General features: G+C 40.7%; 1 protein-coding gene across 1 annotated transcript in view; it reads right to left on the reverse strand.

The window, feature by feature from the left end:
• LOC104608324 (RING/U-box superfamily protein) overlaps nucleotides 1-26708 on the reverse strand; it is an 83265-nt gene that overhangs the window by 34794 nt on the left and 21763 nt on the right. Inside the window, 5 exon segments of the mRNA XM_088896421.1 lie at nucleotides 378-471; nucleotides 23111-23197; nucleotides 25232-25355; nucleotides 25438-25529; nucleotides 25628-25689. Coding sequence (XP_088752547.1) covers nucleotides 378-471; nucleotides 23111-23197; nucleotides 25232-25355; nucleotides 25438-25529; nucleotides 25628-25689 — 459 coding nt within the window.

Consider the following 26708-nt stretch of genomic DNA (forward strand, 5'->3'; position numbering starts at 1 on the left):
ATGACATGGGGACGGTAAGACAGATCTGTAAAGTAATAATTATATAAAGTAAAGAGAAGAGACCATAATACCCCAAACAAGTCGACCACTCTTAAAACAGAGTTAATAAAAGCCACCACACACCCAACTAAACTTTTGCACTGATAATCTTCTTTCTTCTCCTTTTCTCTTCTACTTCATCTTTCATCAAAATATTCACATAAACATCACAAAACTTCATGACTGTCATAGATGCATTTCATAATAGAACAGATTAGCAAGAAGACTAATTACAAATATAATGACCTGACAATGAAAAGAATATGATATACAACATGCATTGTGCAAAATTAAATTCAGTAAAAAAACTTCCCAAAAAGATTGGTTTAGATCATTACCACATTGAAGGCATGAAAACTCTAGGACATTAGTTTCCTCATTCCATGATGAATAGTTTCTTTTCCGTCGAAGAGTTTTTCCAGTCTTTATAACCTAGCAATAGGTTACAAATATAATTGTATAATAAACTCCCATTAACAATCAGTGAGGTAACTCCTGTACTTTAATGTTTCATATTGAATTAACGAAATGAACTTAAGTAATTTCTCGAAAAAAAAAATCACATAAGTACCAAATTAGAAAGTTGAATATTGCATGAAAATAACATCAGAACAAAAACCTGTAAAGACATGAATATTGATTAAATAAAAATAAAAGATAAAATACCCAGACCCTTTGATTTATACCACCATACTCTTCTCAATACAACACAACACAGATACAGCTATAGGAATTTTTTCAGATCCTTCATAAACATACCGATTTTTTAAAGACTCAAAATATATACACAGGTATCCACACACATAAGAAGCAACAAGGCTACCTTTTGCCCTTCTAATTTTTAAAGCTCATTGATTGCAAGTACTATGCTTCTCTTTCTTGTACACAACCAGTGTGGGATTACAAACTCTACTATTCATTAAGGAAATATGATGAGGAAGCTTCTGATATAATACTAAGGGCCCGTTTGACGCGTCTTTTTGGGAAGATCTTCTGGTAGCTCTGACATGCAAAAGACGCATTGAGCTTTTGCATGAAGATCTGAGCAGCCCGAAGCATGTTAGGCAGACGTGCGACTTAACGCGTGTCTTTCCGCGTCTTTCCACGCGAGATTAAAACGTGAAAGACGCGATAAGCTTCATTTGGAGCTCCCCGAAATCAGCCCAAAATGGGCTTCTCGTGTCTTTTCGGCGTTCTGTCTTTTGGCGGCTAGATCTTCCACGCGCCAAACAAAAATAGACCAAAAATCAGTCTTCCCGACTTGTAAAGAGCCAAAAGACCGCACAGAAAGACGCGCCAAACGGGCCCTAAATATTTTTAAGGCATGATAATATAATACAAATATTTCCATCTATGGAGGATAAGATTATCAAGTTTTCAATTTTGCTAGTATTTACAAAAAAGCTAATTTCTAATAATCTACGATTGAATTTTAGTAGTTAAATTTCTGATAGTTAATACCAGTGGTTAAATTCAACTAAAAGATCACCACATATTGCGGTAACTTTTTTTCTATTTAGCAAATATAAGATAATATTTTCTGGACAAAACATGTTATACTAAACAATGTATTAGGGTAATTTTTCTTGTTTGATAGCAAAATAAAATATATTAAAAGAGAAATCAATGAGTGATAGAAATCCATGTAGGCTTTCTGGCAAGAGAAAAAACGACAGCGCAACAATTGATGTACAAATCTACAAAAGCTCCGATAATACTTGTAAATGCACTATTGTTCCTTCTAGTGTTTTAAAAGCGCAAGGCGCAAAAAAGGTGTAGGGATCAATTTGTGCCTAAGGCCCAAGGCGAGGCGCGTGCCTTTTTGAAGCAAGGCACAAAAATACAAAAAAAAAACTAAAATGTCAGAAAATTCAAAAACAAATGCCAAAAAATTCAAAAAAAAAGTCAAAATATATTAAACATAAGATTACTAAAAAACATAAAGTTAAATTTTAAAATAATGTTTTAAAAACCTATTATCTAAAATTAAAATACATAAACATAAGATGTAAAGCATATTCAAATGAGAATATAAAAATAAAATCAAACATATAAAACATTTTCAAGCATGCAAAACCTCTAATCTCTTTTTTCACTCAATTGCATTACTTCAAGTAGGTAATATAGTTGTCAAGGCGTCGCCTAGGCGACTAGGCGCCCTTAGCTGGGCGCCTCACCCAAACGCCTTGACTTTTAGCAACTAGGCGCCCTTCTAGGCGACTAGGCACCCACCTAGGCGACAAAAATGACAAGGCGGGCGCCTTTTATAAAGTTATTTATACTGACGTATCTTATTAATGTATGTGTTAATACATTTTATTATATGCTATATATCAATTATACTTTGTTTTAATGTTTTACTATTGAAATTTAAAAGATCAAAGGGTTTTGAGGAGAGAAAAAGAAAGAAAGAAAGAAGGAAAGAAAGAATAGAATAATAAAGTTCTTTTTTTCTATTCTCTCTCTCTAATTAAATAAAACAGAAACTCCATCCTTGTTTTTTTTTCCATTTTACTTTCTATCTTGAATATTTATCATATAAAGTTAATAACCTTCTTTAGTTGCTAATTAATATGAATTTGCGCTATTAAATACTTATTATAGTAGTATTATTTTTTAAAATAATGAAATTAATTACATGTAAAAGATTTTTATCTTTTAGATGTGATGATTTGCCACATTTTTAGAGGAAATTTAATGTTCTTAATAAAGAGAATTGCTATTTTTTCAATTAACATACATGCTGAATGGTATATAAAACTAGGAAACTAGCCAAAAGTCAGTTTTTTATATTATAAAACTTTTATCGCCTAGGCGACGCCTAGCCAACTAGGTGATTAGGCGCCCCAATGTTGCCCAGAATCACCTAGACACCTTGAAAACTATGGTAGGTAATGTAATGTAAAAAATATTACATTCCTAATTCTACGAGCCGCCTTTGTGCCATGCCCCTTGAGGCAAGCCCAAACAAGTCCACATTAGGTCTTAAATTCTTAGTGTTCACACAAAAAATAATGATTTTATAGTTTTAATTGCTTTTTAAGAAAACATTTTATTAGGATGAATGAATGAACAACTTTACCAAATTGGGGTTCCCAACCCAGCCGTTATGTTCAAAAAAAAAAAAAAAGCTCCAAGTTTTCAAAAGGCGCACACCTGGGCGCACCAGGCGTGCGCATACCCTGAAATGCGCCTCGCCTGTGTGCCTAGGCATGCCTCTTAAATCACCGGTTCCTTCTATCGTGAAATCCCAGTCGCATAGAACAGGTCCAAGTTGCTGCAACCATTGAGTTCCCAATACAATATCAGCCCCACTTAACTCCAGTGGGTAAAGATCAACCACAAATTGTTGCCCTTGGATGTGTAACCCAATATTTGTGCAAATTCCATCGCATTGGAGTGAGGTCCCATTTGCCACATGGACCTTAAAAGAGGTTGTGGGCTGAACTAGTAATCCCAATCGTTTGACTAGAACTGTGGTTACAAAGTTTAAGGTGCTACCACTCTCGATGAGGATAGACACTTGGCAACCCCGAACTAGACTCATCACCCTCATGGTTTGGGGTGATGAAAACCCAGCTAGGGCCTATAACGAGATTTCTGGTTGTATGGTCTCAGCCCAGTGTTTGCCAACAGGCGATCCTTCTTCCGATTGTCGATCCTCTTCTTCATCCTCAATTTGTAATAAGAAGGTTTGTTGAGACTTGCATCTATGGTCGGGGCCGAACTTCTCTTCGCAATTGTAGCAAGGACCTTTGTCTCGGCGATAATGCATCTCTGCCCACGTTAGTTTCTTGAATGGAATAACGGGACTTGGGCCTAAGTTACTTGGTGGTTTGCCTAAGATGCTGCCTTCTTTATTGGCTCTCGTCCCTTCCGGTCTGGGTGCCATAAAAGATTTGTTCGTCTGCTGCCATGGGTGGTTCAGACGTCGGGCTTAAGCTATCTTTTCTTCTTGGGTGCGGGCAAGGCTGTCGCGGCCATCACAGTTGATGGATGCATCACCTTGACCTCTAGCTGTATTTCTTCCTTGAGTCCTCCCACAAAAGCTCCAACAAGTGCCTTCTCCGGCCACCCTTGGATTCTTAACGATAGACGTTAAAACTCCAATTGGTAGTCACAAACGCTTCCTACTTGCTTTATCTTCGCAAGACTCTCATCAAAATCTTCATAACCGGAAGCCCCAAATCAGATACATAGGACATCAGTAAAGTCGAGCCATGAAATACAAGGGTGCCCTCGACGATACCACTGATACCAGAGGATCACATCTCCATCCAGATGCATTGCTACCAACGCCACCCTATCTGGTCCGGACATTTCATTGTACTCAAAGAATTTTTCCACCCTATATATCCAAGGGATGGTGTCTCCTCCTGAGAAGACCGGAAAGCTCAGTTTGGTGTTTCTTTCCAAGGTGGAGCTGCTTCTTCGGTTACTCCCTTGGCTAACCCTATCTTGGTCGATTTCTCTGTCTTCAACCAGTGGGTTCTGTTCTAGCCTTTGCAAGATCTATGTTAGTGTATCATTGATTCCTCGCACATCGCCTGAGACTCAGTGAAGCTCAACCTCCACCTGATCAACCCGTGCCTCCATGGCTATAGCTTGAGTATTTGTCATAGCTCTGATTCCAAACTATTAGGTGCTGCCTAACTCAGGGTTCGTTGAGTGAACCAAACTCCTAAGGTAAGGGGGAAAACGGATGGGGAACCGGGAGAGAGACAGAGAGACAGAGAGAGAGAGAGATGGATGTTCGAATGGAATTGTTCTGTTTGATCCTTTCTTCCTCTGGTCTTTATAGCCGGTAAGTTGTTTACAGTTTGTTACAAGACTGTTACAGTTTGTTACACAGTTTGTTGTAGGACTGTTACTTTGTTTTAACAGTCTGCCCACTTGGATTAACCTCTTGCTGATGTGGCTTCTTCCTTTTCTTGTAAATCTGATATGTAGGCTGGTTGTCCCATGTATGGGCCTTGGTTTGCCACAGCTCTTGGTCTTAACAAATAATATACTTTTTACCCCTTCCTATCTACCAGTTGTAACCTCCCTCTAACGACACCTGGTTCTAACTCATTGATAACACAAAACCCAACCTGATGATGTCATGTCATTGTAGATTGTAGATTGTACCATACACCAATGTCAAAATTCCTCAAATTTATTCTATCTGAATTTTTCTTCATTTTCTTCTGTAGAGATAGTTAATAGCCCTTAGTGTGTGTGGTTCCAGCCCCACACTTATTTTATTATTTATTTCCTTTTATTACAGTTGGGTCAGATGGGCCTTGTTTATTTTTTATTTATTTGTCTTTTATTTTAAGTAGGGGTATTAGAGTAACTCCTACCTTTGTAAGGTCACTAATATATATAATATCTAATGGGGCGGCAGAACTATCTAACCGAACCCCATTTCTTTTCTCTTCTCTCTTCCATCTTCTTATTCTTCTTTTGAAGCTAATTGTTTTTCTTTCTTCTTCTTGAATTACATCAGAACACATCTGTTTTATTTTATTTTATTCATGTTGGTATCAGAGCTCTTCGCGAGAAAAGACTAGGGTTCTCATGTGAGCCTGATCTGGTCGGCTACATGAGAATTCTTTAGATCAAGATCTTCTGCAGTAGCACCTGGTTCTTGGAGGTTGCTGGAGTGTTGGAGACTACTCAAGAAGGTGAAAGACTCTTGGAGATTGCCCGGTGACAAAAGGAAGAATCAGAGTTTTAGGTGCGACCAAGATTAGGGTTTCAAACTAAGGAGGTGATCAGAGTTTTTTTCTGAAAAAGGTACAATTTTTAGTTGAGCTGATCTTGGTTAGAAGTTGTCAAGACCTTTTTTAAGCAGTGGCTGACAAATCTGGGTATTCCCTGCTGTTCTCTCTTTTGCATAAAACCCTTCGACCTTCTTTTGAGGATTCAAGGACTGTTTTTTGATTGTTAATGAACTGGGGAGTTGATCTTTGACTGTGATTGCATTCTTGGAAAGAAACTGTCGACTGAAATCAAATTCTTGGTGTCTATTCATTGTTGTGATTAAAATCTGGGTTTTTTTTTCTCTAAATTTCTTAGTGTTTCAGCAGAAAAGAATCTCCTTTTGGTCTTCTTCCTGGAGTTTTTTGACCTATTAGTGCTCTACATAGAATGGAGAAGGTTGGAAGTGAGTTAAAAAGACAAGGGGAAGGATTTTTTGGGACTGGTAGCCATAGTTGTCAAGGCGTCGCCTAGGCGACTAGGCGGTTTTTTATGGTCGCCTTCTTCTTCTTCTTCTTCTTCTTCTTCTTCAGTTGAAAAAACAGGGGCTCCGCCAAACCTCCTTTCCATTTTTTTCTCGAAAAAACAGGGGCGGAGCCCCTTTATTCCTCTCAGTATTCAATCCTCTCTCCACTCTTCTTCTTCTTCTTCCGTTCCGCCCCATGGGCCATGAGGCCATGAGTCCAACTGTCGTCCGCCCCTTGACTCCTTGAGTTGAGTAATCTGAAATTTGAAATGTTTGAGTTTTATTTTGTTTCATTAATTTTTTTACATGGCTGAACTACTCTAATGCTCTTTCATTTTTTTATCAGTTTTGTTTTGATTGTATGGCTGATTTTTTTTTTTTTATTTCTATTTGTATATAAGTATATTGCAATATTTGCTGATTTGCATTATGGTTGCTTGCTTACTTAGGATTTAGGAAATACATGAATATTGCAATACTGAATTTTCTGATTTGCATTATGCTTTATTTTGAAAATCTGAATTCTGAAACTTGATTGTATGCTATGCTGAATTGATTATGCTTAGTGTAATGTGTAGCTAGTAAACAAATATAACTTATAAAATAGTTTAGGTCCTTTAGGAAGTATAAAAATCTATAGATTTTAAATTTATAGATTCCATCGCCTAGGCGCCCCATGGTCGCCTAGCCTCACCTAGTCGCCTTGACAACTATACTGGTAACATGACTGAAAACTCGTTCCAGATTACCACTGCTAGGTTTGATGGAACCAATTACTTGGAGTGGGCCCAATCAGCAATGATGGCCATTGGAAGTAGAGGTAAATTAGGTTATGTGACCGGAGACACAAAGAAGCCAGCCAAGAAGATACTTCACAACATCCGAAATGGGTTCAAGAGAACTATTTGGTGATAACTTGGTTATAAAACTCTATGCAGCCCCTCATCATCCAAAACTACCTTTGGGCAAAAACTACCAAGGAGATTTGGGACAGCATGAAGGAGACTTATTCTCAACCTCTTAATGTGGCTAGAGCTTATGAGCTGAAGTGTGAAGTGAATAACCTCAAGCAAGGGGAGAAGGCTGTTGTGGATGCATTCGTGGGGAGGACGTACAGCCGCCGGCAGCAGCAATGAGGAGGGTCCCACAAGGCGGCAGCTTATCTTATCAGCTATCAGCTTATCTTATCTTATTCCTAGTAGTTTTCCTTATCTTCTAGAGTTTGATTTATCTATTAGAAGTAGGAGTTTGATTGATCTTAAAGTTTGATTTATCTTAGCTTTATCTGTAAGTAGTCGAATTCTACAGGGAGGATTCTCACCTCTTGTAATCTCCTATTTAAGGAGCTGCGAATTGAGAATAAAGGCATTCAGTTTTTCAGTCAAGGAAAGAGTTGAGGAGAGTTAGGGTGATCTCTTGAACAAATCACCCTTAGGTCACCACGATAGGGTCTTCACGCAAATGGAGGGGCAAGGGGAAGCTAGAGGTTCTCCCCGTGGACTGACCCGTGACGAGATCCTACGCCCGGGCCCATAACATTTTGGTATCAGAGCCAAACGTCATGGGCGATATGGAGCAGCTATCATCCAGGGTCCACGAATTGGAACACCGACTCGTGGAGAACCACACGGAAGTGAGAGAAGTCAAGGAAGATGTCCGAGAGCTTCGTCGCCTACTCGAGTTGTATTTCTCCACCAAGGAGAAGAGCCCTGAAGGGGCGACCACCACCAACAGCCGCCGACCAGATTTGGCGGAAGCAGCCGGCGAATGACAGATCGCCACCCCAACAGCAACGGTCATACCCAAGTATAGTAGGCTAGAGTTTCCCTCATACAGCGGCAGCGGTGACCCATTAGGATGGCTGTACCGCTGCGAGCAATTCTTTTGCAATCAGCGCACGGAGGAAAGGGATAAGGTTAGTCTGGCCGCGTTCCATCTGACAGAAGAAGCACAACTCTAGTTCTACCGGGTAGAGCAGGAGGAACTAGGACTCAGTTGGGACCAATTCAAGTCCTACTGCCTCCTCCGGTTCGGGCCCCCATTGACAAGCAACCCCTTGGGAGAGTTAATTAACCTCAACCAAACCGGGACCGTAGCCGAGTACCAGCGGCAATTTCAAACCCTTCTTGCCAGAGCCTCCTCAGTACGCCCAGATCAGTAGGTGGATATGTTCACCGCTGGATTAGCCGAGCCCCTGAGAGTCGATGTAGAAATGCAGAGCCCTCCCAACCTGGTCACCGCCATGAACCTAGCTCGCGCTTTCGAGCGCAAGCTACAGATCAGCCGAGGATCTTTCCACATGGGGCGTTCAGCGACTACATGGACAAACCCGAAATCAACTGGAGGGGGGTCTTCTTTGGTAGCCAACAAGGAACAAAAGCTTCACACAGGTAGCACTTCCAGATCGGCACCCAGCATAGGAAGCAGCATGACGGCACCTCCCATCAAACGCTTATCTAGAGCTGAGATGGCAGAGCACCGGGCAAGAGGACAATGCTTCAACTGCGATGAGCTGTACTCAGTCGGGCACCGATGCAAGCGGCTATTCTGCCTCCCGGTAGACGAACTGGAGGAGGACGAGGAGGAAACCACAGCACTAGAACCCGAGATCTCCCTCCACGCCATCACCGGAATAAAGAACTCTCAAACCATGCAGTTGCGGGCACAGGTGGCAGGGAAACCACTACGTATTCTGGTGGACTCGGGAAGCATGCACAATTTTGTCAGCGAGCAAGCGGCACTTCAACTGAAACTACCGGTGGAGAGCAGACCGCAACTTCAGGTAGCCGTCGCAAATGGGGAGAGAGTTCACAGCCCTGGAATCTGCAGGAACATCCAAATACAGGTCGAATCCAAACCCTTCTCCGCTGATTTATTTGTATTGCCCCTGGACGAGTTTGATATAGTGCTTGGAGTTAAGTGGCTCATCACTCTAGGCCCTATCCTATGGGACTTCAGTGCCCTAACCATGTCATTCCACCTATATGGAAAACAAGTCACCTGGCAGGGAACCAGGGTAAAGGCAAAAAGACCGCAGGTGCATACTCTCCATGGCGAAACCAAGCACACCGCAGAGATGGAGAGACTTCTCACCGACTTTCCGGACGTGTTTCAAGAACCCAAGGGACTCCCACCTGCCCGATCATGTGATCATCGGATTCCTTTAATACCAGGTTCAGAACCCGTCGTCGTCTGGCCATCCCGCTACCTGCATTTGCAAAAAGATGATGTAGAGAAACAGTGTGCGGAAATGTTGAAACAAGGAATCATCCGCCCCAGCCGCTCCCCCTTCTCTTCGCCGGTTTTATTGGTACCAAAGCAGGACAATACCTGGAGGTCTTGTGTGGATTACAGAGAACTCAACAACAAAACCGTTAAGGACAAATTTCCAATTCCCGTGGTAGATGAATTGCTGGATGAACTCCACGGGTCCGAGTACTTCTCAAAGCTAGATCTCAGATCAGGGTACTTTCAGGTCCGGATGGCCCTCGAGGATGTGGAAAAAATAGTCTTCCGGACGCATCATGGCCACTTCGAATTTCTAGTCATGCCGTTCGGCCTCACCAACGCTCTATCCACATTTCAGTCATTGATGAACGAGGTATTTCGACCCCATCTTCGCAGATTCGTCCTAGTATTCTTTGACGACATCCTGGTTTACAGTACATGGGTTGAGCACGTTCGTCACCTAGGAACTATTCTGGAGCTACTGCGCCGACACAAACTCTTCCTGAAGCAGGCCAAATGTTCCTTCAGGGAGCGCCAGGTCCTTTATCTGGGACATGTAATCAACGGGCAAGGTGTCTCGGTAGATGGCTCCAAAATCCAAGCTATTCAAGAGTGGCCCAAACCTCAGTCCACCAAGGCTCTCTGCGGGTTCCTAGGACTGACCGGATACTACCGCAAGTTTGTAAAGAATTACAGACTCTTGTCTGCCCCATTAACCAAGATGCTAAAGAAGAACGCGTTCCGATGGGATGAAGCAACAGACACCGCCTTCGTAAACTTAAGGGATGCACTCTCCTCCACCCCCGTGCTGCAGTTACCAAACTTTGACCTGGAATTCATGGTTGAATGTGATGCTTCCGGTATAGGCGTTGGAGCAGTACTACAACAGCAGGGACACCCCATAGCCTTCTTTAGCCGCAAATTAGCTGACCGACATCTGAAGCTACCAGCTACGAGCACGAGTTGATTGGACTAGCCAAGGGCGTATTGCACTGGAGGCCATACTTGTGGGGAAGACCCTTCGTCGTCAAGATAGACCACTACAGTCTCAAGTATCTACTGGAGCAGCGGCTTACCACTCCACCTCAACAACACTGGGCGAGTAAATTGCTCGGGTTTGACTTCTGGGTAGACAACAAGGCAGGGACCTTAAATCGGGCCGCAGATGCACTGTCCAGGCGTGACAAAGATGCTATACATCTTTGTGCAATCTCTCGGCCCCGCGTCACCCTATTGGAAAGCGTTAAAAGCATGCGGCCCCAATCACCAGAGTGGAGGGACCTTGTTCAAAAGATACAGTCCGGAGCGACCAACTCGAACTGGTCCATTCACGACGGGCTAGTACTATACAAGGGACGGGTATACCTCCCAGCCGATTGTCCATTAATCCCCTCCGTCATCTCCAGCATTCATAACTCCACACATGAAGGTGTTCAAAAGACATTGCACCGCGTCCACGCTGATTTCCATTGGCATGGTATGCGGGCTTCGATTCACGACTTCATCCAGAATTGCTCAATGTGCCAACAACAAAAATGGGAAAACTTACACTCGGCGGGCCTTCTCCAACCTCTTTCACTCCCAACACAGATCTGGGCCGACATCTCCATGGACTTCATTGAGGGCCTACCCAAGGTCGGTGGAAAATCGGTCCTATTCGTGGTGGTGGATCATTTCTCCAAGTATGCTCATTTCATTCCCTTATCCCACCCATACAGCGCAGTTTCGTTTGCCCACGTCTTCTTCACACATATTTTCCGTTTGCATGGGCTACCCGAATCCATCGTTAGTGACAGGGACCCGATTTTTACTAGCACCTTCTGGAAGGAGCTATTTCGATTGCAGGGAACAACCCTAGCCTTTTCCTCCGACTACCACCCGCAGACGGACGGGCAAACGGAGGTAGTAAACCGTACCATAGAGATGTACCTCCGTTGTTTTGTGGGTGACCAGCCATGGCATTGGGTGGATTGCCTTCCGTGGACCGAATACTGCTACAACACGGCCTATCACTCTTCTCTTGGCATGACTCCATTCCGGCTCGTATATGGTCGGGAACCCCCCCACCTATTGTCCTACGAACCCGGTTTAACACGGCTGGAAGAAATCGATCGTGGTCTACAAGATCGCGATGCCCTCCTGGCAGAAGTCACTCTCCGCTTACAGCAGGCATAGACACGCAGGAAGAATGTCTACGATCAGCGCCACAGAGAATTAACTTTCGAGCCGGGACAGTTCGTGTGGTTGAAGCTCCAACCCTATCGGCAGCACTCTCTCAAAAGCATATCTCCCCCTAAACTGGCTCCCAAATTTTACGAACCCTTCAAGGTGTTACGGAGAATCGAGAAAGTTGCATATCAGCTTGAGCTACCAGAGCACAGCAAACTCCATGATACCTTCCACGTGTCCTTGCTCAAGCCATTTACAGGTACTCCTGATGAGGTACCTCCCCTACCACCCTTAAGGGACGACAGACCCATTCTCTAGACCCATTCTCTAGCCTCGGGCTCTGGTTCGATCGCACATCAATCGGGGTATTCTCGAAGTCCTAGTGGAATGGGACGACCTGGATCCCCTGGACCGTTCTTCAAGACATCTACCCAGATCTCGAGCTTGGGGACAAGCTCATCGCCCAAGAGGGGTGTAATGTTGTGGATGCATTCGTGGGGAGGACGTACAGCCGCCGGCAGCAGCAGTGAGGAGGGGCCCACAAGGCGGCAACTTATCTTATCAGCTCTCAGCTTATCTTATCTTATTCCTAGTAGTTTTCCTTATCTTCTAGAGTTTGATTTATCTATTAGAAGTAGGAGTTTGATTGATCTTAAAGTTTGATTTATCTTAGCCTTATCTGTAAGTAGTCGAATTCTACAGGGAGTCCTCCTACAGGGAGGATTCTCACCTCTTGTAATCTCCTATTTAAGGAGCTGCGAATTGAGAATAAAGGCATTCAGTTTTTCAGTCAAGGAAAGAGTTGAGGAGAGTTAGGGTGATCTCTTGAACAAATCACCCTTAGGTCACCACGATAGGGTCTTCACGCAAAGGGAGGGGCAAGGGGAAGCTAGAGGTTCTCCCCGTGGACCGACCCGTGACGAGATCCTACGCCCGGGCCCATAACAAAGGCAGTCTCAATGTATTTTGCTACTCTGAAATCCCTTTGGCATGAAATTGATCACTTATTCACTTGGAAACTATTGAGTGGGAAATTCAGAGGGATGTAGCAGCATATAGAAAACTTATTAAAACAAATAGAGTGTTTGAGTTCTTGGCTGGTCTGAAACTCAAATTTTGACATTATAAGACAGCAACTTCTCACTAGGTAGAGTGTGACTTTATCTCAAGCCTACTCTTTGGTTCACAGTGAAAAGAGTAGGACGAAGGTTATGCTATCATTTTAGCCTATAGAAGCAGCCTTGGCAGCAACAAAATCTAAGGTTGGAGGGGAGAAGAAAAGGGAAATTAAGAAGGAAGACAAAAAAGACATTTTTTGTGATCATTGCAAGAAGCCTAAACACACCAGGGACACTTGTTGGAAGTTGCATCACCTAGTGCCAGTGAAACTTAGAAACAAGAAGGGGAGTGCTAATGTAGCAACTATTGTAGATAGTGCATCCACTTCCAACACAAGGACCACATCCTTAGATGCCTTAGCTGCTGCCCGGGCTGCATTGACACAGCTAGAGAATGAAGCAGGTATTTCTGGATCCTCATCCCAGCCTTCAGCTACCACATCTGCTCATCCTACTTCAGCCTTTGCTCACATAGGTACAAGAGCTACAGCATGTCATGCTTCAGTCCCAGGTAACACTAGACCATTCTAGGTAATAGATTCGGGTGTTTCAGACCATATGACCAGTTTATCTTCTTCTCCTGGTTCGGACTACTGTAGCTACAGAAATAACATGGTATCAGAGCAGGACGTTGCTCTCTAAATCTCCTCACAGATTCGTGACTTGCTCCTTTTCTGTTCGTGACCTCATTTTTTTTTCTTTCTTCTTTCTGGGCTGAAGAATGGAGAACACAGATTCGACCTAGGTCTGAGAACACCTCAGTACTTCTTTCTCTGCGTAGAACCTGACTTTTTTTTTCAAGAGAACAACTTCAGAAATGGATGGTCGACTGAAGCTCTCCATCGAAGGTTGGTTACCTCCTTTTTTTTGTGCTATTGGTATTTCTGGGTTGAAAGCCTTCAAAATCTGTGGGGACTGATCAGAACCTAGAGAACTAGGTTTTTTGTTGCCTTGGTTCTTGGAAAAAGGTCCAAGAACAGGCTGTGTTTACAGTGGCCGAATGGTATAAGGGCGTGTTTGACCCTTTTTTTTGTTGGTCAGTAGTTGTTTTGAAGCCCTTGTTGGTCACAAGTGACATGAATTGAATGGCAGGTTACTGCAGTGGCAGTAGTTGCTGTTTTCTTTGGACTTGTAGTGCCCTCTGAAAAGGTCAGTCAGACCTGTACCATGTGTGACAGCTATGGTTGTGTGGTGGTGCTTGTGATGCTCAATCTCTATTGAGCAGCTTTAAGAGGGCTTGTATGCAGTCAGTGAGTTGCTGAATTAATGTCAGTGTGATCCATGATTTTGTGAAATCAGTAGTGGTGTGAACAAGAACAAAAGTTTGTGTACCTATCAACTGTGTTTGGGGACTGTAGTGTCTGGAACATCAAACTCCTGACAGCAGTACTTAGTTGGCTACCAGGAATTCAGAGTAGGAAGTAGCATTGGAAGGGCATCATGGCAACAATTGGAGATGGTTGCAGTGATCAGAAACCTAGTGTGGTGATTCCCTCTGACTATCTGAGTGTGCAGATGACTTCAATTAAACGTAGTGGTGAGAATTATGTACCATGGGCCAAGTCAGTGGAAGTTTTTCTCAAGGCAAAGAGGAAAGTGAAGCATGTGAAGGAAGATAAACCGCCTGCTAACTCTTCAGGGTTTGATGATTGGGAACAGGAAGATGCCCAAATCATGACATGGTTATGGAATAGTATGGAACCCAAAATAAGTGCCAACTTTATGTTCTTAGATACAGCTAAGGACATATGGGAACATGCCAAGAAGCTTTATTCTGGGCAGGATAAAACCCTAGAAGTATTTCGATCTGTAGCAAGGGAATAAAACCCTAGAAGAGTACTATGCCAGTATGAAGAACCTTAGAAATGAACTCAATGTCTATCATCCCCTCACTCCAGATGTTAAGGTTCAGCAACAACAGAGGGAACAACTAGATGTCATGAGGTTCTTAGTGGGGTTGAAATCAGAATATGAACCAGTTAGGGCCCAAATATTAGGGGGCTCTACTCTTCCTACACTTGAGGAAGTGTTTGCACGGCTTCGTAGGATTTCTTTGGGGCCTACAGAGAAACCCACACAGTCTGACAGATCAGCATTTGTGATAGCCAGGGGTGGTGGACATGGTACTAAAGGGGGAGGACATGCCTCCCGAGGAGGTCGTGGTGGTTCCGTATTTGGCCGTGGTGGTGGTTGTGACTCAAGGGGAGGCTGTGGCAAAGGAAAAAGTAACTCTACAAGGAAGTGTACCCATTGTGGCAGGGACGGACATTCGGTGAATTTCTGTTATGATCTTCATGGCCCTCCTTCTACATGGGCCAATCATGCAGTAGCTGGTGGGGTTGATGTCAGTGATAACCAACAGGCAGGTCTAACTCCTTCCACATCTACATCTATTTTCGGAAGGAGATGGTGAGTGTATCGCGTGATGAGTATGAGTGGTTCCTCCAGACTACTTCACAGCATACTACTGCCACCCTTGCCCACTCAGGTATAACGTGTCTGTCATCCAAACCCTCTCCCTGGATTATTGACTCTGGAGCCTCTGATCACATGACCAGGACTCCAAGTGTGTTCTCTTCCCTCTCTGAAACTTCCACATCTCAAATTGTTACCCTTGCCAACGGTTCCTCTTCTCCCATTTGTGGTGTTGGTAATGTTGACACGGCTTCTCTTTCTTTATCATCTGTTCTACATGTCCCCAAGTTTCCATTCAATCTTATGTATGCTAGTAAATTAACCAAGACTCTTAATTGCTCTATTACATTTTTCCCTTCCTTTTGTGTTTTTCAGGATCTCGAGACGGGGAAGAAGATTGGTGGGGGGCATGAGGCTAGTGGATTGTATTACCTTGACGATGGTGGATCGTTAGTTGCACTTCAGACTTCACTCACTCCTCTACAGTGGCATTGTCGACTAGGACATCTATCTCTCAAGGTACTCAAGATACTGGTTCCATCTTTGAGTCATTTATTGTCTTTACAGTGTGAGTTGTGTCAGTATGGGAAACATCGTCATGTTCCCTTCAGTCCTAGAGTTGAAAGTCGCATGTTGAGTCCTTTTGCTTTGGTTCATTCAGATGTTTGGGGCCCGATTAAAATAGAGTCTTATAATGGTTACAAGTATTTTGTCACTTTTATTGATGATTGTTCAAGGATGACATGGATTTATTTAATGAAAGAAATGAGTGAATTATTTTCCATTTTTCAAAAATTCCATGCTGAAATGCGTACACAATTTGGTGTTCCAATCAAAGTTCTTCGTTCAGATAATGGTCGTGAATACTTTCTTACTTCCTTTCAACAGTATTTAGAATAGCATGGCATCATTCGTCAAACTTCATGTGCATCCACTCCTCAACAAAATGGGGTGGCTGAACGAAAGAACCGTCATCTCCTTGAAACTTCTCGGTCTATTCTTCATCATATGAATGTTCCTAATCGTTTTTGGAGTGATGCTATACTTACTGCGTGTTTCCTTATTAATCGGATGCCCTCCTTCATTCTTCATGGTCGGTCTCCCTTCTCTATCTTGTTCCCCACCTTGTCTCCCTTTCCATTAACACCTCGTATCTTTGGCTGTGTGCTTTGTTCACAATCTGAGTCCTGGAATAGACAAGCTGGATGCACGCTCTATTAAGTGTGTCTTTCTTGGCTACTCTCGGACTCAAAAAGGGTACAAGTGTTACAATCCCATTACTCGGAAGTGCTATGTCTGTCTTGATGTCACCTTTTTTGAGTCAGTCACCTTTTTTGAGTCTGTCCCCTTCTTCTCGGGACCTGAAGTATCTGCATCATCACATTTGCTTCCTCTTCCTCTTCCAGTCAGTGATCCTGTTCCGGGTGCTCCAGTTGGGGTTGACCCTTCACCTCCTCCAATGCAGATCCCTACTGAACGACCACCGATCCGGCACGTGTATACTCATCGAAAGGCACCGGCTCCTCCAGCTTCTACCTTGTCTGCGGATCCTGTTGTCCCTGAGCCTTCAGGACTTGATCTTCCCATTGCTTTACGAAAAGGTAAACGTAGTTGTACCCTCCATCCCATTTCCAATTTTGTTTTAGTATTTCGCCTTTCCGCTTCACATCGCCAGTTTCTTTCACTATTGTCATCTATTTCGATACCTAAGAATGTTCGAGAGGCTCTTAGCTCACCTGGGTGGCGACAGGCAATAGAGGAACTCTCTGCCCTTTAGCATACTCACACGTGGGAGCTCACTACTCTTCCACCTGGTAAGCATGTTGTGGGTTGTAAATGGGTGTATACTGTTAAATACTTGCCAGATGGCAGTGTGGAGCGTCTGAAGGCCAGACTTGTTGCTAAAGGTTATTCACAATTGTATGGGGTGGACTATATGGAGACTTTCTCTCCAGTGGCTAAGATTGGCTTTGTCCGTGCCATAATTTCCCTGGCAGTTATGTATGATTGGCCCTTGTTTCAACTTGACATTAAAAATGCCTTCCTTCATGGTGACCTTATGGAGGAGGTATATATGGAGCAACCACCTGGGTTTGTTGCTCAGGGGGAGGATGGTAAGGTGTGCAGACTGAAAAAGACAATTTATGGGTTGAAACAATCACCTCGTGCCTGGTTTGGGAAGTTTAGTGAAGTGGTGAAGAATTTTGGAATGAAACAATGCCAAGTTGACCGCTCAATGTTCAGCTATGATTCAGAAACCGGAAATATTTTATTAGTGGTCTATGTGGATGATATTGTCATAACTGGTAGTGACAAATTGGGGATCAATAAACTAAAGGTCTTTTTGCAAAATCACTTTCAAACAAAAGACCTTGGAACATTGAAGTATTTCTTGGGTATAGAAGTTGCTAGATCAAGACAAGGTGTAAACCTGTGCCAAAGAAAATATGTTATTGATCTACTGGATGAAACAGGACTGTTAGGTGCAAAACCGGCTGAAACTCCCATGGAACCAAATGCTAAGTTGAGCAGTGATACGGGGGAGCTGAACTATTTGACTATCACGAGACCAGACATCTCCTTTGCAGTCAGTGTGGTGAGCCAATTTATGCAGAACCCTCGAATACCTCACTGAGATGCAGTTCTTAGAATTGTAAGGTACCTGAAGGGAGCTGCAGGTTGTGGGATATTGTACAAACCAAGAGGAAAACTTGAAGTAATTGGGTATACAGATGCAGATTGGGCAGGTTCTGTGTCTGATAGAAGATCTATTACAGGTTACTGCACATTTCTTGGAGGAAATCTTGTGACATGGAGGAGTAAGAAGCAGACGGTTGTGGCAAGGAGTAGTGTTGAAGCCAAATACAGGGCCATGGCACACACTACATGCGAATTAGTATGGCTGAGGAATCTCTTACAAGAAATCGGGTTCTCCATGGATAGACCTATGAAATTGTACTGTGACAATCAAGCTGCACTCCACATCTCATCCAACCCTGTTTTTCATGAGAGAACAAAGCACAGAGAGATTGATTGCCACTTTGTGAGGGAGAAGGTTCTTATTGGAGAGATAAGCACAGAACATGTGGGCTCAGGTGATCAGTGGGTAGATTTGTTTACAAAAGGCTTAAGCTTAGGGAGAGTGAACTATATATGTAACAAGCTGGGATTATATTCCCCAATGAACACTACTAGCACAATGTGGAGTAAAAGAGAGTTTCCATGACATATTTGCATTTCCGCTTCAATAGGTAGTAACATGAAATTTTACCAGAATCGATATATTCCCCAATGAACATTACTAGCACAATGTGGAGTAAAAGAGAATTTCCATGACATATTTACATTTCCGCTTCATTAGGTAGTAACATGAAATTTTACCAAAATCGACATATTCCCCAGTGAACACTACTAGCGCAATGTGGAGTAAAAGAGAGTTTCCATGACATTTGCATTTCCGCTTCAACAGGTAGTAACATGAAATTTTACTGAAATTGACATATTTCCTAGTGAACATTACCAGTACTATGTGGAATACAGATGATAGTATTATAACATAAATTGATAACAATATTGTAGATATGTGGAGTAACAATGTTATTGCCCACCTAACTTACATGATTACCACTTTGAGATAGCTCAATATTCAATTCAAACATGAAGTTGAATATTAGTTTTTGTTTGTACAATAGATTATTTGGCTGATCTATTATAACCATCTACATTTTCTGAGTTTAAATTTTGTTTTAACTCATTCTATCATGAAGATCTAAATCTTAAGGTTTACAGGGCAACTTCAAAACATATTATTTTGTCTATAACATTAGTTTCTTAGCTTTGTTTAGTAATTTGGAGCAAGATAATAATTTAAAAAGGTGTGACTATGCAACTTTTATCATTTCATAAAAAATCATTCTATGCTTTGTATATTTTACAATGTTTCCACCATGCCTATAATTTTTACAATATTTCCACATGATATTTCCAACATTTCTGACATGCTTCTTATATTTGGATGACCGATGACCAGCATTTCCACCTACACCAACATTTTAAGCCTTGATGTCAAGGACGTACCACATTTAAATGGTTGGAAGAAAATGAAGAAAATTGACACAGAATAAAGGATTTGAATCTCCCACATGCATCACCCACAGCTAAGAATGACTACACACCATGTGTGAAGTGGGATGCCATAAATGTTAAACCACACAATGTTTCTAAAGCTAAACACTCGTATCGCCTCAACCAATGGATTCCACCTTCCCAATCTTAATTATGGTGATCTAATCTGATTAGATCCCCATCTTAGTACAGCATCTGCCTCCTATTTACTCCTCAGGATAAAAAGAAAAAAATCCACATTGAGCTTTCTAACTTGGGTTTCATTCATCATTTGCCACTTGAAATTTACCCACTTCGAGACCTCCTCCTCTGGGTCCAAATTGATAAACTGAACTAGTAGGCATGCTTCTAACAATCTTATTCAATCCAAAAGATCCCCTACAGACTTCATGATCACCTCCTTGTAAGTTATTCCTGAAATTCCTTAGTAGTGGAACCCCTAACTCGATTACTTAAAAAGAAATCCGTTATGGAAAACATTGAAGAGCTGGTGGACATTATTGGCTGCAGAGTGACTAACCTCCCCATTATTCCTTGTCAGCTAGGTTGTAAAGAGTTAGCTGACTTGTTTACAAAAAGCATAAAATCAAGATGAATAACATATGCAACAAGCTGGAGTAATATGGTATATATGCTCCAACTTGAGAGGGAGTGTCAGAATACTATTGGATACATATAATTATCAAAAAAAAAAATACTATTGGATACATATTTGTGTACTGTATTTTTTTTATCAATAACAGAAATCAATTTATTAATGGATAATGTGGAGAAATAGACTAGTTTTTAGTGAAGTCCCTGCCATTATCAGTTGTCTTTTCTTTTATTTACTTGTTATTATCATGGTTCAAAGCATCGATACGCCTCTGCGTATCGGCAGAGGCGTATTGGTACTTTGAACCATGCGGAAATATGTTTTTTTTTTTATTTTTTTTCAAGATTTGATTTTTGGGTAGTTTAATACCCATATTTATCATTAAAAAATAGTGGGGTCCCGAAACACCTGTAAACAGGCGTATCGTATCAATTTTTTGAACCTTGGTTATTATTTCGGGCCTATTATTGTTTCTGTTTATTAGTATTTCTGGGCCTTACTGGACCTATTAGTATTTCTGTTATTATTGATTAAGGAGTGTGTTGGGTGGCAGGGGCATAGGTGTCTTTGTGTTATTGTTTTAATAGAAGTATATAAATTAAATTTCTGGGCAGCAGAAACCAATTCTATTCTGTGCCCCTTTCTTCTTCACATTCTTCTTCTCTTCTTCTTCTGTTATTTCTTTTGTTTTACTGCTGAAGCTACATCAGAATTCTGATCAACTGAGAACAGCACCCGCCATCTGATAATAAAGTTACAATAATCCGGGTAGAGGTAAAGAGGCTTAACTCTCCCAAAAAAGAAAAAAGAAAAGAGGATTACAATACAGCCCAAAATATTTGTTCCCTTCCCACCCCTTGTTTCGCCAATGTATCTGCAAAAGCATTTGCGATCCTCTTCACTCATTGAAATTGAACCTCTAAAAAAGAAAAAAGAAAAGAGGATTACAATACAGCCCAAAAACATTTGTTCCCTTCTTTCATTTGCATATTTCCACAGTCCATTGTCCTTTTGTAACCAGCTTTGAGTCTCCTTCAACAATTAGCCTATTAATACTTATCGCCTTTGTTTTTCATAAGCCTTGCATTAAAGCACATATCTCAGCTCTGAGAGAGTCACTATTCCCAATGGGATCTGAAAACAAAGCAATCACCTTTCCATTCTCATCTCTGAATACCCCACCAACACTCGAGGGCCCAGGATTACCTTCACTACTGCCATCAAAATTTAATTTTACACACCCTGGGCCTGGTGGGGACCATAAGGGAGAGGCAACTGATGAAAGAGGAGCAGAATTTGCCACTTCCAGCCAGATATTCAGTAGCATAACTGTAGAGACATCAGCAAATATATCCAAAGACCAGCCAATGCACCACCCTAACCAATATTACCTCAATGATACCTTCTTTATTCCTTTCCTTATCAGAAAAGGTCCTAGAGTTCCACTCTTCCCATATAATCCAACAAATGGCAGCCCTCACACACCTCCACACAACCCTACCCCTTTTCTTAGGCCATCTAAGGAAAGAAGTGGCAAACAAGCTTTGTATATCTGGTGGAGGGATCCACCTGCAACCAAATAAAGAAATAAACCATTCCCATAAATCAGAAACAAAAGAACAAGAAATTAGTAAGTGGTAAGAGCTTTCACCATTAGCCTTGCAGAGGGTGCACCGATTTGGGGACAGGCACCAATTTGGCCTTTTCTTCTGGAGTAAATCACGTGTTACATCTTTCAAAGAAATAGACAACACCATTCATGAAATGGTGTAGCTGAAACAGAAATAGACAAATAAAATCCCCTACTTTTAAATACAAAGAGATGAAGCTCAAGCTGGCCCAATTCTTCATACTGTAGAGAACAAAAGTAGCATCCTTTGACTCATTAATTGACAAATTCCAGTTTCTTCATCCTTTTCCTTGTTGTGTCAGGGACTACCTTAGGATATTTCCGAAATCAAACATGCTAATCATCCAAGATGTTTCTTCCATTTCATTACAGACAAGGCAATGTCATGAAGTACAGCCCTCTAGAGCAAGAGATAACAACAGAACAATTTTTGGAAAGATTTCAGCATCCCAAAGCTTCTAAAAAATGAGACGAACTAAGTTGGCAGCAGTTTCTAAATTTATAGCTTCTATTTTTAGAATATCTGCAATTAGTAGTTTCCTTTTCTCTTGTTAAGGAAACTGTTAGTCAACTACTATTTTGAAAGATTTCTATTTTAGCAGTTTCCATTTTCTGGTTTCTATGTTATAAGTAACTATTTTATTGAATATACTTTTAAGAGTTCTAGGATTCTAATTAGGAGTCAACTACAGCTTTAGTAGCCTATATATACATGTAAATCTGCTCAGAACAGCACAATTGAATTGAGTTAATTTCCGTTCTTCTCTATAACTACTTTTCTTCTCTTGAAAGCAGTGATAGAGAAACACATGGTTCTTTCTTTCTTGTGTTACTTTCTAGTAGTTCTTTGCTGCTAGAAGAAAACTAGAAACTATTCTATGGAATTACCCCTAGATTCAGAGCATACACTGGATTTTGAAGCAAGGCTACCAATTGGCCTTGCTTTTTATGTACCAGCCTCTATGTAACAGTGCTAATGCTAGCAAGAAAAAGATTCCAAAAATTCACAGATGCCTTTCCATTATTTTATTTATTTCATTTAACACCAACTAATGCTCTCTTACCAAGGAGAAGTTTCAAAAAGATTCCACTGTAGGATATATTTATGACACAATTATCTCTTCATGGTAATTTGTAGCTAGTGCTAAAATCAGTGGATGGTGCAAACCAAGTCTAAATTATGACCCTCTTGGTCCAATTTAACTGTAGCATTGCCAAGAGAGAATTTGTACATTTTACAGTTCTACTTGTTCACTGCCTCACTATGCTTGCCCTCCTTGTACTCCCTTAATTAATGTAGAGTTAAATTAAACCAACTAATTTGTAAACCAATTCAGGCTTTTTCTCCCAAATGAAACAATAAAAAAAATACTTATCAACTATGTTAATGTTATTTATGAAGCATATACAAGGGAAACATTGTAAAGCTTGGTATCTGTATTACAAACTGATAAAATCATGTGATTTAATGTCAAAGAAGAAAAGAAAAGACAACCATTTTACATCTAATTGAACAGAGAATTCTATGCTCTCTATCACTAAATGATTTTTCAAATACTTAAAAGGACAAAACAACTCACAAGATTTGACTTAATTGATGCAGATGAATCCAAATTTTCAACTTCTTCACCGGTGCGTTGTAATGACAAATCATTTTGAAGTATCTCCTAAAAACAGATCGATTAGTTACAATCATACAACCAATTTCAGTGAGACACAATAAGTCCATATACCACATAAAAATTTAAGAAATCAAAGCAAGTAGACAAATGGCAATGACTTCAAATAGTATAATGTAGTTTATGTATGTTTTCTGTTATGTTTTTAGTGTCAAGGGCAGATTAGTGTTTTTGCCCTCTTTTATGGCTGCCCTATTGTAAATAATAAAAGGGGCTGCCGCCCTCTCACTTTTGGTTCTCCAAAACATTCTCTTCTCTTGTATCTTTGACTTTTACACTTTTCCTTGTAGATTAGCCTACAAGATGGTATCAGAGCATTAGATCTGATCAAGTACACTTTTTTCTGCACTTTCTCTTCTTGTTTTTCTGAGTTTCTTCATTTGTAGGACAGAGAAACCAAGGAAGACTTGATCTGATCACAGATTTTCATCTTTTCTCTTATTTATTCTTAGTCCTTGGTTGTATAACCAAAGCAGATTCATTCTCAGAGCTGTGTAATGTGAACAGTCCTTTATCAGAAAGTTTTGTGATTGTTCTTGTGTTACAAGTGGTATGCACTCTGTTACAGCCAATCTGAAAGCTGTTGGGTGTTCCAGTGGTGCCTGGATGTGAGTTTCATCCTTTGGATTGCATGTTCCGATCAGATATGTGTGTACAGATCTGCCTGCCTATGTTTTGTCTCTCCCAATCTGATTAGTAGCAGTGAAAGGACTCTTAACAGGTTTATTGTATATCTCCCTTTGCTATGCTAGTGGTGGTGCGATCCAAGGTTTTAAAAGGCTAACGGCATAGTTGAGGCGTAATGGCCCACAAAGGTGAGGCGTAAGTGGTAAGCCTCATGGCATTGCAAGGCTTAAGCCTCAAAGCTTAAGAATAAAATTAATTAAAGTTTATATATTGATAAAAATAACATATAAAATACCAAGTTAGAATGATAGAAGGTATAACTATCCATAAAATAAAAATTTATAAGCAATTAGTTTCAACGGTTAAGCATTAAATAAAATAATAACGAATCAACTAACACTTATAAACATTTTACATTTCATGTTTCAAAATGCAAAATTCTCAAATAATTCAATTGACCAATTTAGAAGAAAGGAAAAATATGAAGATTCATCAATATAATTGGATATTAGATTTATGGTCATTCAATAGTTTAGAAGAAACAAAATAACCTAGTTAATTTGATCCATGCAAAAAAAAATCAATAAAAATAAAATAAATCCATTAGGAAAAGAAATGAGAAAAATAACAAACTTGGGATGTTAGATTTAGAACAATAAGAAAAATCACTTGATATATCCAAGAGAAACTAAGAACTTGTTTGGCCCTTTTTGCATTGAACTCTCCTAAAACACTAAGAGAAACTAATAGAACTTGATTTCCCCTATTGGTTTTTCATTTTACTCTTATATTTATTTGGCGCATAATTATTGAAGTGCTTCTTCCATATATTTTGAACTATAAAAATGCATAAAATATATTTTTTGCATTAAATCACTAAACAAACATTGAGATTTATACCTTTTTACACCTCAAGCTACGACTCACACCTTGAGGCTTGAGACTAGTGCCTCACTCTAACAAAGTTGTGAGGCTTAAGCCTTGAGGCAAAATCTCTGCACCTTGCCTCAAGGCTTAAGCCTTTAAAACAATGATGTGATCTTCCTAGAAATATGTTAATGTTATTGGCATAGGTAGTGCATCGACTGATCAGATTGGTGAAGGAGAAGAGCTCAGTTGTGCCTTATCTTTCCTTTTCTTGACCTTAGCAGTACAGCTTGAGTATTATTGTTGCTGTTAGTAGTACAGGCCTGTTGTGAGGCAACTTTCTGATATGCTGTGACTACTAGCCCTTCTTGATGAGTTATTTTGGGTCGGTTTTGGGTGTTCAAGATGGCCAGTGAAAATTCTGGATCTTCTACTGTTACAGGAAATAGTTTTGATAGCAAGAATCAACCAAATAAATAAATAGTTTATGCAACTCTTAGTTTTCTTAATGAAGCATAAGAACATTACCTCTTCAACATTATGCAAGAAATGGTTTCTTCCAACACAATGAACTACTGCTCGGCATTGAGGACAAAGAACATCTGACTGCTTTTGTTGGGACCTTCTTAACCACTCTGAGAAGCATCCATTGCTAGAAGCAACAATAGAATAAGGTTGTGAATTACACAACAAACTAATGTGCTACTTACAAAAGCATAACATAAAATGCATACCAGAAGTTGTGGAGGCAAGGGGCAACAGTTACAACATTGTGCCATATGTTTAAGCAAATGCTGCATTTTATATGTTCAACATCCAAAGATATCTAGCAAAACCAAAGACATAATAACCAGTAACCCATATCAGTAGCATATAAACCAAAGGTATCACTTGAAAATGCAATATATACAGATGATTGCAAACCTTCAATTTTTTCTTGCACTGTTCCTGAGTCAGCAGTACTTTGAACCTATAATTCAAGTAACCTAGAAGATAAAAGCAAAATAAGATAAAGCTGAGAATAATAATATTAAGGTCGTGATTTGGATAAATTTGAACTAGCAATGGAATTGACCCCTCCATTCTGCCTGCAAGGTTCAGATAATTCAATGGTTTGGTACCAAGCCATTAATTGAACAAGTTGGATCCTGTTTTTTATTCTTTTCTCCTTCTTGATGTGTAAGCAACTGAGCATGTTGTTTGGGGAAGGGGTAATATATGGTTTTGTTGATTTCCGCATCAAACACAGCCTAAATATAATATTACTAGTTTTAGAATATGTAACAATTCCTAAAATCATTTTTTCACAATCCTATAATATCTACAGACAAATTCATGCAAAGACGGAATAAAACTAATATTTTGTGGCTTGAATTTACCCCATTAATATGTTGGATATCTGATCCTAAATAAAATGCCAAAATATGCTGAATGAACCAACAAAAATAAAGAAACTAATCTCCCCCTCCATTATAATAGTAAGTTCATGCTTATACCTTTCTCAAAAGAGAAAGAGAGAGGTAACACTATTCCTAGGATCCATCTGAGCAGATAGAGTGACACTGCACCTTGCAGCCAAGGGAGAGGTCCTTCTCTATCAGGCAGTGTTTGATTACCTGATGGGTTTTGTCTTACTTAAGTCCATTATGGTCTTCATAGGATGGTTGAATTCAATGATCATTTAAGTGTAAATGTTGTGCCCATTTTGAGCCCATGGTGATGTGCTCAGGAGTTCATTGTTTAGTAGTGAATTCGGCCAGGCCTTTTCACAGGGGCTAAGCTGATCCCGTGTGGACTTTTGTGAGGTCATTGTAGGGTCCCACGCCATACAAATCAGATCTAAGTTGGCCATGCAACACCCTTGGGTCGTGAGCCTTATAAGTGATGGGCCTAAAGCCCATAATTAATATGATTAATTAAGCTATCACATGATAGCTTAAGTTGTCATGTGACATGGGGCGAATTTAGGTTTGGATCTGGGTATGGAGCACCTAATCTTATAAGA

This window comes from Nelumbo nucifera, chromosome 1 (genome assembly GCF_055504915.1).
Source record: "Nelumbo nucifera cultivar China Antique chromosome 1, China Antique-T2T, whole genome shotgun sequence".
NCBI classification, from domain to species: Eukaryota; Viridiplantae; Streptophyta; class Magnoliopsida; order Proteales; family Nelumbonaceae; genus Nelumbo; species Nelumbo nucifera.